At 37.1% G+C, this 16,472-nt stretch overlaps 1 protein-coding gene across 8 annotated transcripts in view; it reads left to right on the forward strand.

Annotated features, from left to right (window-relative positions):
* The window catches only part of LOC142341864 (coiled-coil and C2 domain-containing protein 2A-like), a 145,852-nt gene that overhangs the window by 77,914 nt on the left and 51,466 nt on the right, over positions 1–16,472 (forward strand). For 4 of the 8 annotated variants that reach the window (XM_075393146.1, XM_075393140.1, XM_075393145.1 and 1 more), the window contains 5 exons: positions 662–821; positions 5,321–5,353; positions 11,779–11,976; positions 12,515–12,604; positions 15,837–15,980. In XM_075393146.1, the coding sequence (XP_075249261.1) occupies positions 662–821; positions 5,321–5,353; positions 11,779–11,976; positions 12,515–12,604; positions 15,837–15,980 (625 nt within the window). Of the gene's footprint in view, positions 1–661; positions 822–4,455; positions 4,471–5,320; positions 5,354–11,778; positions 11,977–12,514; positions 12,605–15,836; positions 15,981–16,472 lie in introns of all 8 variants that reach the window. The other 4 variants (XM_075393144.1, XM_075393147.1, XM_075393142.1 and 1 more) reach the window with 3 other exon arrangements.

The following is a 16,472-nucleotide window of genomic DNA, read 5'->3' on the forward strand; positions in this document are numbered from 1 at the left end:
GTGAATTGTGTCATAAAATTTTGATTATAACTGACTTAACTCGCTCTCTATTTGACTTCGTATTTTATTAAGGTCATTTGAGATCACTCTTGCCCCTTCAAATGTCAACATGGGACTCTTATAAAATGATTTAAAAAAGATGTCAATAAAAAAAGCATGGCGATCAAAATAAAGATTTTGATTTTCTTTTGAATTGGTCTTTTTGCATGCTCTTTAAGAGGCTCTTTTCTTTTTTACCTGAATTAAGTCGCACGTCCTGGAGGTCGCGGGTTTGAACCCCTCTGGAGTTGTTTTTGCGCCCATAAAAAATTTCCAAGCTACAGCCTCTCTAAATAGATCCGCCTGTCGGTCAAGAGCAATTCCTCCGACGTTAGTCGTTGTTTCTTTTAAAGGTCAGTTTTGGGGAGTGTGGACCTCCTATTTTGTTTTTCCTCTCCTCCCTCCTGTTTTGCTCCCCCGGTGCATTTTACAATGTTTGAACACCATTCCAATCTTAATCTGCAAAAATTGGTTCGTAAAACTATCTGGCTGCAACTGAAAAGTCCAGTATTGAACAACAGTGCCATCATGATTTCCTCCTCAGAAGCCTTTTTCTTGGTCTCTGTATTTTTTCCCTGAATCTAATTCTCTGAACCTGGTGTTCTTGATTGTGACTTTGTAGATATCGGGACAGTAGAGAGTTGGAGTTGAAGGCGAGTGGACTTCCTGAAGTGTTGTCTGGTGCGGAGGAGGAGATAGGCAGTGGCAAGCAGGGCTCATACATCTCCCTCTTCGCCACTATCGAACCACCCCTTGCACCTGCTGAACCAGTCAAAGAACAGGTACGCATTTTTGTTATAGCATACAATATTCTACTGGTGCCTAATATTCTTCAGATAGTGGAATACTCTTTCATTCCTATCTCGAATTGAAATAGATCAATTATACGAGCGAGTCAGTATTGTTATGCGAGCCTGTATTAGCGCAAAAATTTTTATTAGTTGACACACAGTCGACTGAAAACAAAAGAAATCTCTCTTGTCGGGAGGGAAAAGGAAACTGTTCCTTCTGTTGAAATTTTCAATTTGAAACAATACATAATAGAACTTCAACTCTGCCTTTGTTCTCGCATTGAAAAGAGTCAAATCATAAAAAGAAAGATATTAGTTTTTGTAGATCCCGTTGGAGATAACAAAGGTAGGGAGCAATAGATCCAACAAATTCCAAATGCGTGGAGCAGAATATAATTATAGCTGCGAAGCTGTAAGCTGAGCGTAGCTATATTGCGGTTGTCTTGGTTTTTTTTTTGTTTCGTCGTCTGACGCTTCATTTTCGTTTTACATTTGTTCTAGAACATTCTGTCTCGTCACTGCTTAAATGGCTTTTTCGCGCTTGATTTCACGCTTTCTGCGTGGCCTAAATTGCGGTTATTCAGAAACAGAATCTGTTCCTAAAACAAAGTTGATTGTAAGAAAACAGATTGTATGGTCCGACAGCCGAGTGGTTAAGGCGACTGGCTGTTAATGCGGAGATCGCCGGTTCGAGACGCGACAGGGAAAAATTTTTTGCACCCAAAAACAACCTCCTTTGAAATAAGCTTGTAAGTTTTATAGGCGGCGGCGATAACTATTATCAACTCACTTCTGTATCTTTTTCCATCTGTATTTTACGGCACGCAAGTCTATTTCGCAGCTATTCCGGCAATCTGCCGGCTATGTTTTCGATATTTTACAAATTGGAAAGTTTTAAGCAGCTCTGATGTGAAGAGCGGATTAATTGCTCTGAAAAGAAATTTGAAGCAAGTCTACTAGTCTTGTTGGTCTTTTCAATGCGATTTTTCGTATTACCGAATTTTTGTCTGATAAATTTTTTTCGTCTACCATTTGACTTTTCGTCCTTAGTAACAAGATAAACAGATAAGGCGCTGAGGGCATTAAGTCACTGAGCAGCTCTCTTAGAGCTTTACCAGTCTCGAAGTGTACAATTCATCGAAACAGCTAAGGACAAGTAAGTTAATTACTCCCACCTCTCCTCTAAAATATGCACCCCTATCCTACCTCCCCACGCTCTTCGAGCCCCCTTCCGCCGCACTCGGCGCATGCCCCTCATTCCCCCACCCCTATCGAGTCCCTACTGCACCCCTTTTCTCTTTTTCCTATTTTGTTATAGTTCCCTTATGTCAGTTGAGGTCGAGCTAGCCTCCCTAGTCAAGATAATAGCCTGTACTTTTCGATATTTTGCTTGTTCGATTTTTCGTCTGACGCTTTCAATTTTTGTCTTCAGAAGCGGCGCGAAAAACATATCAAAAATGTCATGCTTTAGCTAGCTTGCTTAAGCCGCAGCTAGCTACTGACGAAGCTAACTGCTCGCCAGTAGTTTGAGAGCGATTCGCCCGACGCTAGTCGGTTATGTTTTAATCAATATATTTTATTCTTTTCCACCCACAATCTATCAAATTTATTAATAGCCGCCCTCATATTCTCAGCCGGCTATTATAGCGCTCCTATTTTTTTTTTACTTTGTCAAACTTTTTTTCGCTTTACCCATTTTGCCGCTTTTTCGACATTTTGCGTGAAATATTATTGACTTCTCTAGGCTAGTTTCACTCTTCTGTCATTCTGCTCAAAGGCCTTTTAAACAGCAGCTGCTCAGCAAAGCAATTCAAAATGAAGAGAGTCAGTATAAAAAAATCAACGTCTGAAAAAGAAAAGGGATAAAGCCATAAAGCCCATTTCTAGATGCCCGGTACTTGAACTTTGTTCTCATAAGTTTTAGTTACTATCTATAATGCTTATTGGTATTGATACTAGACCCTGTAGCCTCTCACTGAAAGACAGGAGTAGGTTCAATTACGAAATGACATCAAAATAAATTGCACTTAAAAATATTTTCATACAAAAATCAATTTTTGTTGATATTTTCTTTTCTTTCAATCCCAATAGCGTTATGGGAATCAACGGCCGCTATTTTCCGGCAATCTGCCGGGTATGTTTTGATTTTCAGGGTAATTAATTGCTCTCGAAGAGAAGCAGTTTTTGTAAGCGTGTGCATGTCTTTTTACGACTCAAAGAGGAGTATTGGTATTCTACAGGTTTTTAAGACTTGGAGTATTGGTATTCTACAGGTGTTTTTAGCTGAATTCATAACTTGAACTTAACTGCCCCAACTGCCTACTTAACCTCTCCCCAATCGCCCGCCCCACCACTACCTACCTACCTACCGCCTACGTACCTCCTACACGTATACCTACCTTACCCCCTCCGCCTCTCTATTACCCCGACTGCTATCTACCCCCAACCAACCCCCTTATACCTACCTAACGGCTGCCCATACGTACCCACTAGGCACCTACCGACGCCCGCACCCAATATCCCGCCTGCGTACGCCCCCACCTAACCACATTCCTAACTAAAGTTGGTTGTTTCTTGCTAGATATTGCTGTTTTTATTTTCTATAGGAGGGTGAGTTAGAGTTTTCATTGCACGACTCTTCGAATCGTTTCCGGTATTCTACCGTCTACGTTTTTTAGCTAAAGTCATGACTTGAACTTTTGACTTTTGGTTTCGAACATTGACTTCTGTTTTATATCGTTGACTTCTGTTTTCGAACAATGGACTTTAAAATTAGCTTATTTTTTAATGTATAGTAATTAGGAATGATAATATTCGAGGCGAAAATGTCATTTGGAGAATTTTTGATTCTATGTAAGTCCCTCACCTCCCCACTTACCTCCTCCTCAACTCCCCACCACACACACACACACACACACACACACACACACACACACCTATCCCCAAACACACACGCGCCAACACCACACACCTTCCCGCACCCAACTTACCCCTTCGTTGCCTATCTACCCACATTCGGCTTTGTTATTTTTAGTCATTTTTCAATGTTTTTTGTCATAGTTCTAAAATAGGTAAGTTTAGATAAGATCTTTTTTTTCACGACTCTTCGAGTTGTTTACGGTATTCTACCGGCTATGTTTTTTGTGCAAAGTTTTTTCTCGACCGTTTTTTTACGTGTGACTTTTACACCCTTGGCTGTCTGCGTTCTTCGTGATCCAGAGTTCTCTCTCATTCACAATTTCAAACGGCTGAACTCAATTTGCGGCAATTTAAATACTAAAAGTCAGTTAGTAAAAGGCAATTTAAATTGTAAAAGTCAGTTAATTTAAATACTAAAAGTTAGTTTTGATCACATCGCGACACATTGCTCACTCTGTTCAGTCTTAAACAGTCTTAAAAGCCTCAAGACACACACGTGCAAGTTTTTAAATGCCAAATTGTTTTTTAATGTACACAATTCGAGATTAAAGAACATGCAGCGTGGCTCTATTTTCAAGCCAGGTTACGTGACTCTGCTAAAGTCTTACATCCTGGATTTCTACGTGGATGATGAATAACTCAGATTTTCGACTTCATCAGAGTCAAGTAACCTATACTTAATTAAGAAAATTCTTTTTGTTAACAGGATTTCATCTTCTGGGTAAAATTTGAATTCATCTCATTTTAAACAAAACGCGTCTGTGAAGTTTTGGCTGCACTACAAATATAGATAGACTTATCAATTTATTCACACACTCCAGAAAAACCACAGTTGAAGAATTATTGTTTATATAAAATAATGGATTGATGTTTTATGCTCTCAGGGACGCAAAAAATTCAACTTCGCACTGGCTGAAAGAGTATGCATATAGATATTGGATCTTTTCCTTTTGTGCCCCAGTACGTTATGCATCCCACGTTAGAGAACACGTGTCATTACTTAGTAAGTCAGCTTAGTAAAAACAATTCGTGTGCGTTTGGGAGGTGCAAATAATATGCACCCACTAAGATGGGGAGTGAGGGACAGAAGGAAAAAGATCCTAGATATTTATTCGCCTCAGTTAGATGTTCTATATCTTATTAGACTAGCACACCAGGCATCATTCTTTTAAGTTTCAATCTCTTCATTGATTGATAAATATGGCATTGTTTAATATTATTTCTTCCAGGAATATTTTAGGTCTTCATTTTAGCCTCACTTCATATCAGAGATAGAACCAACCTGAATCTCTAAATTCTTTATAATTCGTAGATAGTAATAATGATAATTTGTTTTCAAATAGTTTATAAGCATTACTGTAATTACCCAAGCTACATCAGAGCGGCAACGCAGTTGCTAGGTCATCAAAAGGTCCCTACGGTCCTAGTGTAATGATGCTAGGTAGCAGCACAAGCCTTGGAGGCTGATAGTTTATTTTCTTAAAAACGTGGTTATTATCAAATCTAAAAGTAAATTGAAAAGTAACATTCTTGAAAATGTTTGAAGATTTGAAATATTGTCATGATTTCAGGCAAAGAGTATGCGGAAACAGGTTTATGAAAACGTGAGAAATACTCTGATTTCTGTCTAATAAAAAACTCCTTCTACTATATGTCCTGAATGTTTCTGTATAATAACTCTCAGTCGAATCTGGCATTACTTTTTAAAATATAACAATTCAATTGCCGCTGCATAGATATGATACCCACCCTGCATAGATATGATACCAACCGGGATTTTGAACCGGAGTTACTATGAGTATTGAACAATACATTGTATTCATTTGAGTGATAAAGTCCTTACTTCATTTCGCAAGTTTCTCGGTTTTAATCGTATCAGTTAAGTTCGGACAATTTTTTTTGAATCTCACTTTTTGTTATGATTATTATTCGTCATTGATTTTAAGACGGAACGTTTGCAGCAGTCTGTTTAATTGGTCTTAAACGAAATTCGTAGCATTTATTAATAGCCGCCCTCATCTTCTCAGCCGGCCATTATAGCGCTCCTATTTTTTTTTTTACTTCGTCTAACTTTTTTTCGCTTTACCCATTTTGCCGCTTTTTCGACATTTTGCGTGAATTATTTTTGACTTCTCTAGGCTAGTTTCACTCTTCTGTCATTCTGTTCAAAGTCCTTTTAAACAGCAGCTGCTCAGCAAAGCAATTCAAAATGAAGAGATGCAGTATAAAAAAATCAAAGTCAGAAATAGAAACGGGATAAACCCATAGAGCCCATTTTTAGATGCCCGGTACTTGAACTTTGTTCTCATAATTTTTAGTTACTATCTATAATGCTTATTGGTATTGATACTAGACCCTGTAGCCTCTCACTGAGAGACAGGAGTATGTTCAATTACGAAATGACATCAAATAAATCGCACTTAAAAATGTTTTTGTACAAAAATCAATTTTTGTTGATATTTTCTTTTCTTTCAATCACAATAGAGTTATGGGAATCAACGGCGGCTATTTTCCGGCAATCTGCCGGGTATGTTTTTTAATTGCTATCAAACAAAGTAGCAATTTTATTAGTCCTGCAGTCTTCTATTGTTAATTTTTTTTCTCGGCCAATTTTTTTCCCGATTTTTTGACTTTTTGTCCTCAAAAATGGGATAAACAGGTAGAGCCCGAAGGATATTAAGTAGCAGAGCAGGACTCTTATAGCTTTACTAGATTCCAAGTATCCGATTCACCGAAACTGTTTTGGAGACGTAAATACCCCTCGGCACCCGCACAACGGAACTTCACTAAACACGTAACACCGTACGCTCAACCCCTAATGCTCATCCCAGCTTGCTACAGCTGGCCTCCCTGAACCATAGCCGCTGCTGACGAACACAACTGCTCGCCAGTCGCTTGAGAGCAATTCGCCGGACGTTAGTCGGTTCTGTTCTAACCTGTTGGTCGATTTTGTGCAACATTTTTGTACTGCCAATTTTTCGTCCTAACAAATTTCTTGACGTCTTACGAACTGGGTTAAACTAGTAAAGCCTGCGGGCATTATTTGGTGAGCAATTCTCTAAGAGCATCACTAAGTTCTAAGTCTGCCATTCAACGATACTGCTGAGAAGACTAAAGTTCATTGTCTGAAGAGAAATTTTTGGAGTGTTTGAACATTCACGATTCATCAACCCAGTCTTCTCAAAGTCCTGTGCCCCACTCCTTCCTCCCACCGAACTCCTATTTGTAGGTGTAATTTGATGGCTAAAGTTTAAGGCTAAACTAATTTTTAGTCAGCGACTTGGGAAGCCAGTCATTTGAGAGCAATTCGTCCGACGTTAGTCGTTTAGGTGTTGTTTTTATTTATCCCATTTCCCGGGTTTTTGAATTGTTTGGTAGCAGCCAAAGACTTACCTTCTGCTTCTTTAACCGCTGGGCTCAATTTCGCGCATTTTTGTTTTGAACAGAACAACGTATAATTATGATTATTTTCCGTAAACTATTGTAAACGAGATAATCAAGTTTATTTTGAAGTGTTTCCGAAAATTTCTGTCTGTTTTTTGGAGCATGGAATGAAGTGGACCGAAAATTCATTGGCGATGTTGTGATGTTTAGTTCAACGAAATTTAATGCAGTTGCAGTGACTGACTTTTACGCCCTTGACTTTTTGCTTTTAGCGTGATCTAAAATTCCCTCTTAATCACAACTTCAAGCAGCTGAACTCAATTGGTGGCAATTTATTACTAAAAGTCAATAAAAAGTGCGCCGAAACTGGTGCTATTTCTCATTTTAAATCTTAATAGTGGTATATCTTAACCTCTCATGTAATTTGAAGCCCACTATTGAACTTCTTAGTCATATTTAGCCCCCCCCCCCCCCCCGACTGAAGCAGGTTGCAATTGATTAGAGCTCTGTTGTTTGAGGGTTGGAGAATTGTTCGTCTGGCTGTAATCGTTTGTTTTTTTCTGCTCATCAATATTCTTTATGAATGTGCTCATTTTGAACGCTAGGACAACCCAAGTTTTTATGTGGAGTAAAGCAATTGATATGGATGAGAAAAAGATCAACTGTGAAAGCCCCCTAAGTTTCCCGCCTCTTGGCAATTTCCCGCCAAATTGGTTACAAGTCGGTTTGTTTAATCTCCAAACTCTACAGCCTTTTGACATTTTTCTAAGGGTCCTCTACGGCCAGTAAACTGTCATTGTTTGAGAAATCGTTTTATTGATCAAAATACCAGGGGCAGCCGTACACGTGTCGCGGGAAATAGCAATTGACAGTTTTAGCAAGTATACTCCCCAATCGTTGGTTTTTTTTAAAGAAGGAACCTCTTGAACACCGAAAACAGATAATTTTTGTCAAAAGCGGAGAATTAAACTGGCTGTAGTAAAAGTCCCTACTTTTCAACAAAATAGCTTTCCCTTCAAATTGTTTGTTTTTCTGGTTGTTGAACATTGTTCTCCACAGTTTTCTCGAACCGAATAAGCCTTTTTCGAATCTCTTTGTTATACTCAAAGTTCAAAAACAAAAACAGTTTAGCACCGTTTGCGAGCTGTAGAAATGCAACTTTTGAAGTTTTTCCTGAAAATCGTTGCTGAAAGTTTTAGAAACTTGTTAGCCAGAGGGTACCGAGGTGCTTATTGTTTAGCAGTAATCAAATTACTCAAACTCTGGTGCTTTTTATGATAGGAATCGGTTAGTCAATTTTGCTATGGAGAAACTTTTCAGCGAGAGACTTTCTGGGTTCATCCAGATGTTTATTTTTAGAGCTAATTCTTTTAAGCATTTGAGCAAACATTCAAGCAAATGCTACTTTAATATTTTTTTGGTTGATTGCAGTTCTAAGTGACAGAACTTGCTCTTTAGATTACCTTTATCCAACTAATGGTTACTTTAGGAGACTCAACTCGAGTTAATTTAGGCTAGCTTTTTTGAAAAGATTGCTAGTAGAAACTTTTTTTTGACGTTTTACCGATGTTTACTTGCTCTCGATTTATAGTTTATATCTCACGACTTTTCGAGACGATTCCGATATTCTGCTGGTTATGTATTTGGTTATGCAAAACTTTTAGTACCGTTTTGGCTGTCGAGCTGTAACATTCTGGAAAATTCTTTTGCGCGCTTGAGCGATTTAAATTTACTGTCCGGCTACGAAAAACGAAATAAAATGTTAAAACCTGAGGACATTTACTGTCTATGCAGCTCTCATAGAGCCGTACTAAGGTTCGGCGAAGCTCCTGAAGAAAAGCTTTACGAGGCAGATTTTGATGGTCTGAATGATGGTTTTTTGGACCGCCTCTCCCCCATTTTACCCGCGCTTTTACCCTTGCCCTCTGAGGGGGCTAGCCTGCATGTGCGTAAGCTTGCTCTGTCTCTTTGAGCTCTGCTTGCTTTAGATTTGTTTTCTAGACATCTAATTCATTGGTCTCAACGAAAGATCTGATTAAGCTTCAGAAAATCAAGCTGATGAGCTTCTTAATTGCTCGCAAATGATTAAGCTTCAGAAAATCAAGCTGATGAGCTTCTTAATTGCTCGTCCTCAAAAACGGGATAAACAGGTTGCGCCCAGAGGGCATTAAATGCCCTGAGAGCCTTTCTTCCAGCTCTGTTTCAGCTCAAACTGTTTTGGAGACTTATTCTTATGGTGTGAATGGTGGTTCTTAGGTTGAAGACACCCGCACTGCTATTGCCCCCACCCCCCCCCACCCACCACGCTTTGTCCCCCCCATCCCCACTGTTGCGCAGCCCCCCCCCCCCCCCCGTGGCTACTGACGAACAACCGATCACTAAAAGCACAAAAAGCAATTTTGTACTAATGTTTACAATTTTTTCAAGCTTTTTGAGAATTTTTGACTTTTTTTGATTTTTATCCAATCTAGGTGTCGAATAACCTCTTCTAGGGTTTTACAATAGGTTACTGCATAGTTTCTTGTGCCAGTGGAATGGCTTTAACATTTAAACATTACAAATTTTTGCATTTTTTTTCTAAAAACGTGCAAATTTTTTCAATTTTTTTGACATTTTGTTTTCATTATTCAAGTTTTTACAGACCCAGGGGCCAGAAAACCTCCTTAAAGGTTTCATAATTAGTCACTCATGAATGATTATTGGCCATCTAAGAGTTATAAACTTTATTATCTCAAATTTTAGCTATTTTTCGATAAAATTTTAAATTTTTTGCAAATTTTGGTCGGTTTTAGGTTTTTCCCGCCTCAGGAGCCGATGAACCTCCTCTCGGGTTTGAAAATAGGTTACTGTGCAGTTTGTAAATGCAAGAAAAGTTTCTCAAGATTTTAACACCATGAATTTTAGCATTTTTTATACGAAACTTGCAATTTTTTTTTTCATTTTTTTTATTTATTGTCATTATTCAGGGTTTTCAGCCCAACATAAAATCTCAGATAGAGTTTGATAATAAGTAAGAGGAAGATTTTTTTGAACATAGAGTAGTTTTCAACTTTTATCACAAATTTTAGCAAGTTTTTTAAGCAATTTGCAATTTTAAAGTTTTTTTTAAAATTTTTGCTCATTTTTAGGTTTCTTTTGTCTCAAGAGCCAGTTAACGTCCTCTCGGACTTGCTTATAGTTTATTGCAAAGCTTCTAGATAAAATTGAATTGTTTTTCAAGATTTTAATATCGGCGATTTTTGAAAAATATGCAGTTTTCAAGTTTTTGAATCTTTTTGAATTTTTTAAATCATTTTTTTCCGGCAGCAGGGTCATAGGGACCTCCTCCAAGGTTTGATGATTAAATATCGCATAGTTTTAAGAGTTAATAGAATGGTTATCAATATTTTAATGACTCCAGCTTTAGCAATTTTTTTGATAATTTTTTTTTCAAATTTTTGGAAAATTATTATGTTCCAGGGATTATTATGTTTCCATTTATGGATCTTTATGAGCCAGTAAAACTATTTAAAGCTTGAAATAGGGATACCGGATAGTCTCTTGAGACAATGAAGTGTTTTGAAGATTTTAATATCTTGAACATTAGCAAGATTTTGTTAAAATTTGCGATTGTTTTCAAAATTTTAACGATCAAAGTTTAACGATCATTTCTGGCCAACAAAACTTTATAAGTCTTGCAGATGGGTTACTTGACAGAACTCTAAAGACAAAAAGTAGTTTTGAACATTTTCACTGCGAATCTGGAAGCTTTCCGTTTAAATTTTGCAATCTTTTGAAAATTTCGGTTTTTGATTTATTTACAAACAAGGATAGAAAAGTTAAGAGTCGAATCAAGCTAAAGTAAAGCTAGCCTCACTAAACCGTATATAGCTACTGCTGAAGCCAACCGCTCGCCGGTCGTTTGAGAGCAATTGCCCGACGTTAGTCGGTTATGTTTAAACTTCTGCTCATTGTTTGTCAGAATTGTACATTGACTCTCAGCAGAAGTACTTGGAAGTGTATTTTGTCTTCGATTTAATTGTTTGAAAAATTATGATTACTAGTGTGCTTTTAAAGCTAATAGTATGTAAAGTATTTTTGCATTCTCGATAAAAAAAAGTTACCGAAAAACGTTCAAAGCTCAACGACCTGAGTCGCTCGAGATACTAGTGTCCAATTCTGACCAAACAAGAGGGTTTTAAGTATATGTGGCTAACGTTTCTGTAAGTACTGAGTATATAATGGACTAATTTTTTGACCAATCGAGTTATTGATGGATTGAAATGAGGTCATTAGACCGCAGAGTGAAACCATTAGTAACGATTGCGGAAAAACAGTAGTCTAATCTGCTTAAATTACAAACGTGATAGTTCTTGATTTCATTTCTGATTCATTATTCGATAGTATTATAGGAAAATTCCTTTTTGAACAGTTTTCAATGCAAACTTAAATGTGAACAGCTTATCTAGGTAAATTATGCAAAATCATTAAAGAACAAAGTACAGATGTAGTTAGTTAGCTCATGTGCATAATTTGCCTTTTTTTCGATGATTTGACGATTTATTAATAGATAGTTTTATTGAATAATTATACAAATTAATAGGCAGTTATGTAATGTAAATGGGTTAAATAGAAATACCATTATATTTAAATTTATTTTGTACAGTTTGAGTCACGCGAGGATCCCGAATTGATCAGGTATGCACACGAATGGCAAACGGCTCTGGAGAAGTCATTTCCAAAGAGGTCTTTCGTCTGCATTGTGGTTGATATTCAGGGACAGTCTGTATTTGTGTCTCGATATGTGAAGAAATTAGCACCACCAGAAGGTGTCAACAAGGCCGAGGGAGACATGAACCAATATGTAAGTTCAAGTATGGATAATCATAAATTCGGATCTTTTCTTCCGTTTGTGACCTACGGCTATATGGGTGCATACTATTTGCAACCCTCAAGAATACGTGCTATAATAGTACATGTTGATTTGCTATGTAATGACACTCATTTTTTAACTGCTGGGTGCATAATTCACTGGGGATTCAAAGACGGAAAATTTACAGATATTTCGAATTGCATGCCAAAGTTGTTTCTTTCTATATAATTGGTTTATGAAAGTTTTGAACTCGAGCGTCATGACTTTGATAGCAAATTGTCATTTCAAACAAAAGAAATAAGACGTCACTTCAAGATGTGTATTAGAAAAGGCAGTGTATTTTTCGCTACTTATGTTATATTTCTCATAGTGCCCTTTTGGTAGTAATAGTAAATTCGTAATAGCTGTAAGTGTGTGGATTTTAATTTTTTGGTAGATTAATCGAATCTTCAATTTCAATAAGTTTGCCGTGTCATTTGCCGTGAACTGTATATTTGTTCTATGTTGTGTATATTGTGTTTTAATTCAGGAAAGAGTGGCGAGATTCGTGGCGAACATTCCCTTTGTGTCTGACAATTTAGCATTCCCGGGAGTATGCGACATATGGAGCACATGTGATGTAAGTTTTCAAGTCACCCTTTATTTACTTTCTCATTTTCTAAAGTATTTCTCATCGCTGAGATTTCTACTTTGTATTAGAAAGAAAGAAAAGTTGTTTAATAGCCGCCTCAGCTTCTCAGCTGGCTATTATAGCGCTCCTATTTTTTTACAATTCAAAGAATTTGAGTTGTATGGGTGCGCTGTCTATTTTTAAAGCTCTGTTCACGTTTTTTTTTTCGGCTTTTTCACCTCAGTGAGAAGTCAACTTAGTGTGATTTCAGTCCCACTGAAATAGGAAAGGGAGCAAAAAATCGAGTAGATTTGAGGCGTGACTTCTTTAATAGCCGCACAGCGATAGCTGGGGCTATTATTGGCCCTCTCTTGGTTTTTTTACAATTCAAAGAATTTGAATTGTATTGGGGCGCTGTCTTTTTTTTTAAGATCTGTTCACACATTTTCATGATTTTTGAAGTCAAATTGGAGTAGTGATTTTGGTCACGCCGAAACAGGAAATGGAGCGAAAAAGCGAGTGGTTTTGCGGCGTGAATTTTTTTCGCTCTAATTTTAAAGTAGAGTGAGAAAACGGTGTTTGAACAAAATTTCGGTTTCTCGGTAGTGGTTTTTTGATCACATGCGGCAATTTACTCTGATTTTTACTGCTTTTTCAATTTTCTGGATCGGATTTTTTTCTAAATGGTTTTCCCAAGCCATTCACAGCTCATTCTAGACCTAGTTTTTTGTTTGAATTAATTTTTCATTTCTCGCTAGTGGTTTTTTTGGTTCACATGCGGCATTTTGACATTGATTTCTATTTTTTCTTATTTTTTATCTAATTTTTTTTCTAAAATGGTTTTCTCAATTCACTCATAGTCCATTCTAGGTCTAGTTTTTCTGTTTAGTCAATGAAAATTCTTTGAATTGTACGTCAGGACTTGTCCTGCTATGTTTTTTTATTTCGTCGTCATGATTTTTGTTACGACCATATGACGTCACAGCCATTTTTTGTTCATTCGTTCATGCAATTTCAACTGAATTGCATGTGTGACGTCATTTTTCGCTCTTAGTGGAGCGAGTTTTTTTGTTCATGCGCGTGATTAAATTTGGTCACACTTGACTTACCTCACTCTCAAAAATGACTTCCTCACTTTGAAATTGACTTTTATTTACTTTAATTCAAAGAGATAAGGTCAAATGGGTGTGTGTCACTCTAAATGAAGGTTATTAGAGAGCAGCTAATATAGACAGCAATAACTTATACAGATTTTTAATCAAAATATAACAGATCAGCCCTCAATGAAAAGACAATTTTTTTGGTCTGTCTTTTTTACTGTTTGTTTTAGACTGCCGATCTACGAATCTATTGCGGCTATTTTCTGGCAATCTGCCAGCTATGTTTTCAAAATGCCTTTAAATTGGAGTGAGAAATTGGTGTTTGAACAACTTGGCGATTTTTTAAGATGGATTTTTTTTCAGGTGCGTCAATTTGACTACTGTTTTCAGAGTTTCTTCTCCTTCAGTGCTTTTAAGACGGTACAAATGTGTTATAATTGAGCCTATTAGCCTTTGCTTGAATTCATTAAGGGGCAGCTAACACTTTTTATGACTTTGCCACTATTTGTTGTCATAAAATATTAGTGAATTTTACATTTGGTCTCCTTATTTTAAATTTATCTGTTTTCTTATCACTTAGTATCATCAATGACAGGTCTGATGTTGGTTGTTAATGAGGCATAAAAGAGCATAATTAATGGCTCGAGTTAATAGTTTGTGGTTTTCATGACTTTGACATTAATTTTTTTGAGTGAATTTTTGAGTTCTTCAAGTGTCTATTGTACTTTTTGAATTCTTATCAATTAATCTGATTAGGGACAGGTCTCTGATGCTGCTAATAGAGGTTAGGTTCACCGATTGATTGTTTTTGCTCAAAGCTAGTGCTTTCTATGACTTTGACACTAATTGTTTTCAACAATAATTATCGAGTTTTTTTTAGTTTTGCCAGTTTTCCTTTTCAACTTTGTCGTCTCAACTCTTAGTGTCATTATTGACAAGTCTCATTGGTTATTTAAAAGGCTTCAAATAATGCAAGTCGTTCCAGTCCATAGCTAGTGCATTTTGTTACTTATACGTTTCTTGGTTTTTGAAAACTATTGGTGATTTTTTTTTAGTTTTGCTAGTATTTGTTGTACTTATTGCTGTGTTATCACTTAATCTCATTGATGACAGGTCTCAACGGTGGTCATTGCGGACTCAAATGATTGATGTAGTTGTATCCTTGAGTAGCTGTTGCATTCTTATGATTTTTATACTAAATGTTTTCAAAAAAATTCTGCGAGTTTTATTGCTATTTTTTGGTTATTTGTCTTATCATTTAATAATATTAGTGAGAGGACATTTAATGACAGGTTAACGAGAAAGTTGGCCGTTTGAGTTCTTAGCAGTTCGTTTTTGATGTTGATGCTGTCTTTTCAAAAAATAAATGTTTTGTCTTTCTTGCCTATTTTTTTTGTTGTGTTGTTTTGTTGCTTAGTCTCATTTATAAGAGCTCTCATTTGCCTTCTAAAGCGGAGTGAAAGATTGTCAAGTCATCAATTAATACAATTCTTTGAATTGTATTTCATGACTTGTCCTGCTACGTTTTTGAATTTCGTCGAATAAAAATTTGTCGCTTTACCTTTGACCTTTGGTCAAAGGTAAAAATATAAATGACCTTTGGTCATTTATATTAGTCATGTGGCCTTTTGGAACTTTTCGCTTGACCGTTTTTTCGTCTGACCCATTTCACTTTTTGTCCTCAAAAACGGGATGAACAAGGTAGTACGCGGAGGGCATTGAGGGCTCTTAGAGCCTTATGCCTAACCAGTGTCTAAGTATGCGATTCACCAAACTGTTCTGAGGAGACAATTTCAAGCTGTTAAGGGCGGTTCGTAGTGTTAAAAGTTTAACCCCCTCTGTCACCCCCCCCCGTCCACCCTCCTCCAACCGGCATTTGGACCCCTCTCGTCCAGCTCTCCCACGACCCTACCTGCCAACATTTGACCCCCCATCGCTTGATCCTCCTCACTCCGCTCTCAACCACCTGATGCATCCCTAAGCCACAGCTGGCTACTATCGAAGCCCACCGCTCGCCATTCGTTCGAGAACAATTTGCGCGACGTTAGTCTGTTCTTCGATTTGTGAGTAAATTGTTGATTTGAGTTGTGTGCTTACGTTTTTTTTCGAGTTGTAGTTCGTTATGTACGTGTTATTTTTAGCAATTTATGACGATGTTGGCTGGTGACGAGGAAGAACACGCTGTCCTGCTTTGTAATTACTTTCTCCACTTGGGACTGAGAGCTTATCTCCTCATGGGCAATGCGATTCCTGAGGGTGCTACTGCGTATGTACTCGCATTCCACGTAAGTTGACCACATCATTGATGTTTAATAGCTGTTGTAGCGATCTATTATCGGCCTCCTCTTGGCTTTTTACTATTCGAAGAATTTGAATTGCATTGATACGCTGGAGTTTATTTGAGGACAGCTAATAGAAACAACAATAAGTGATCCAATTTCTTATCGCAGTATAACATGTCTGAACAATTAGTAAAAACTGATTTTTACTTTTTCGGTCTTTTTTTCATGATCTTGTTGAAACTGCAGATCTATGAAAGCTATCGCAGCTATTTTCTCTCAATCTGCCATGTATTTTTAACATGCAAACTTTATTTTTTAACATACACACTTTATTTTTAACGTACGCACTTGAGTGCGTCATTTGGATCAATCACATTTTTGGAATCGTCCATGCCTGAATTTCCACCTAATGAAGATAACGTGCTAGTGGGTATCTAACACCTCTGTGTATTTCTAGTTATAGCTACATTTGTATTCTTTAAGAACTAGGAGGCC

Source organism: Convolutriloba macropyga, chromosome 6, assembly GCF_964194025.1.
Source record: "Convolutriloba macropyga chromosome 6, txConMacr16.3, whole genome shotgun sequence".
Taxonomy (NCBI): domain Eukaryota; kingdom Metazoa; phylum Xenacoelomorpha; order Acoela; family Convolutidae; genus Convolutriloba; species Convolutriloba macropyga.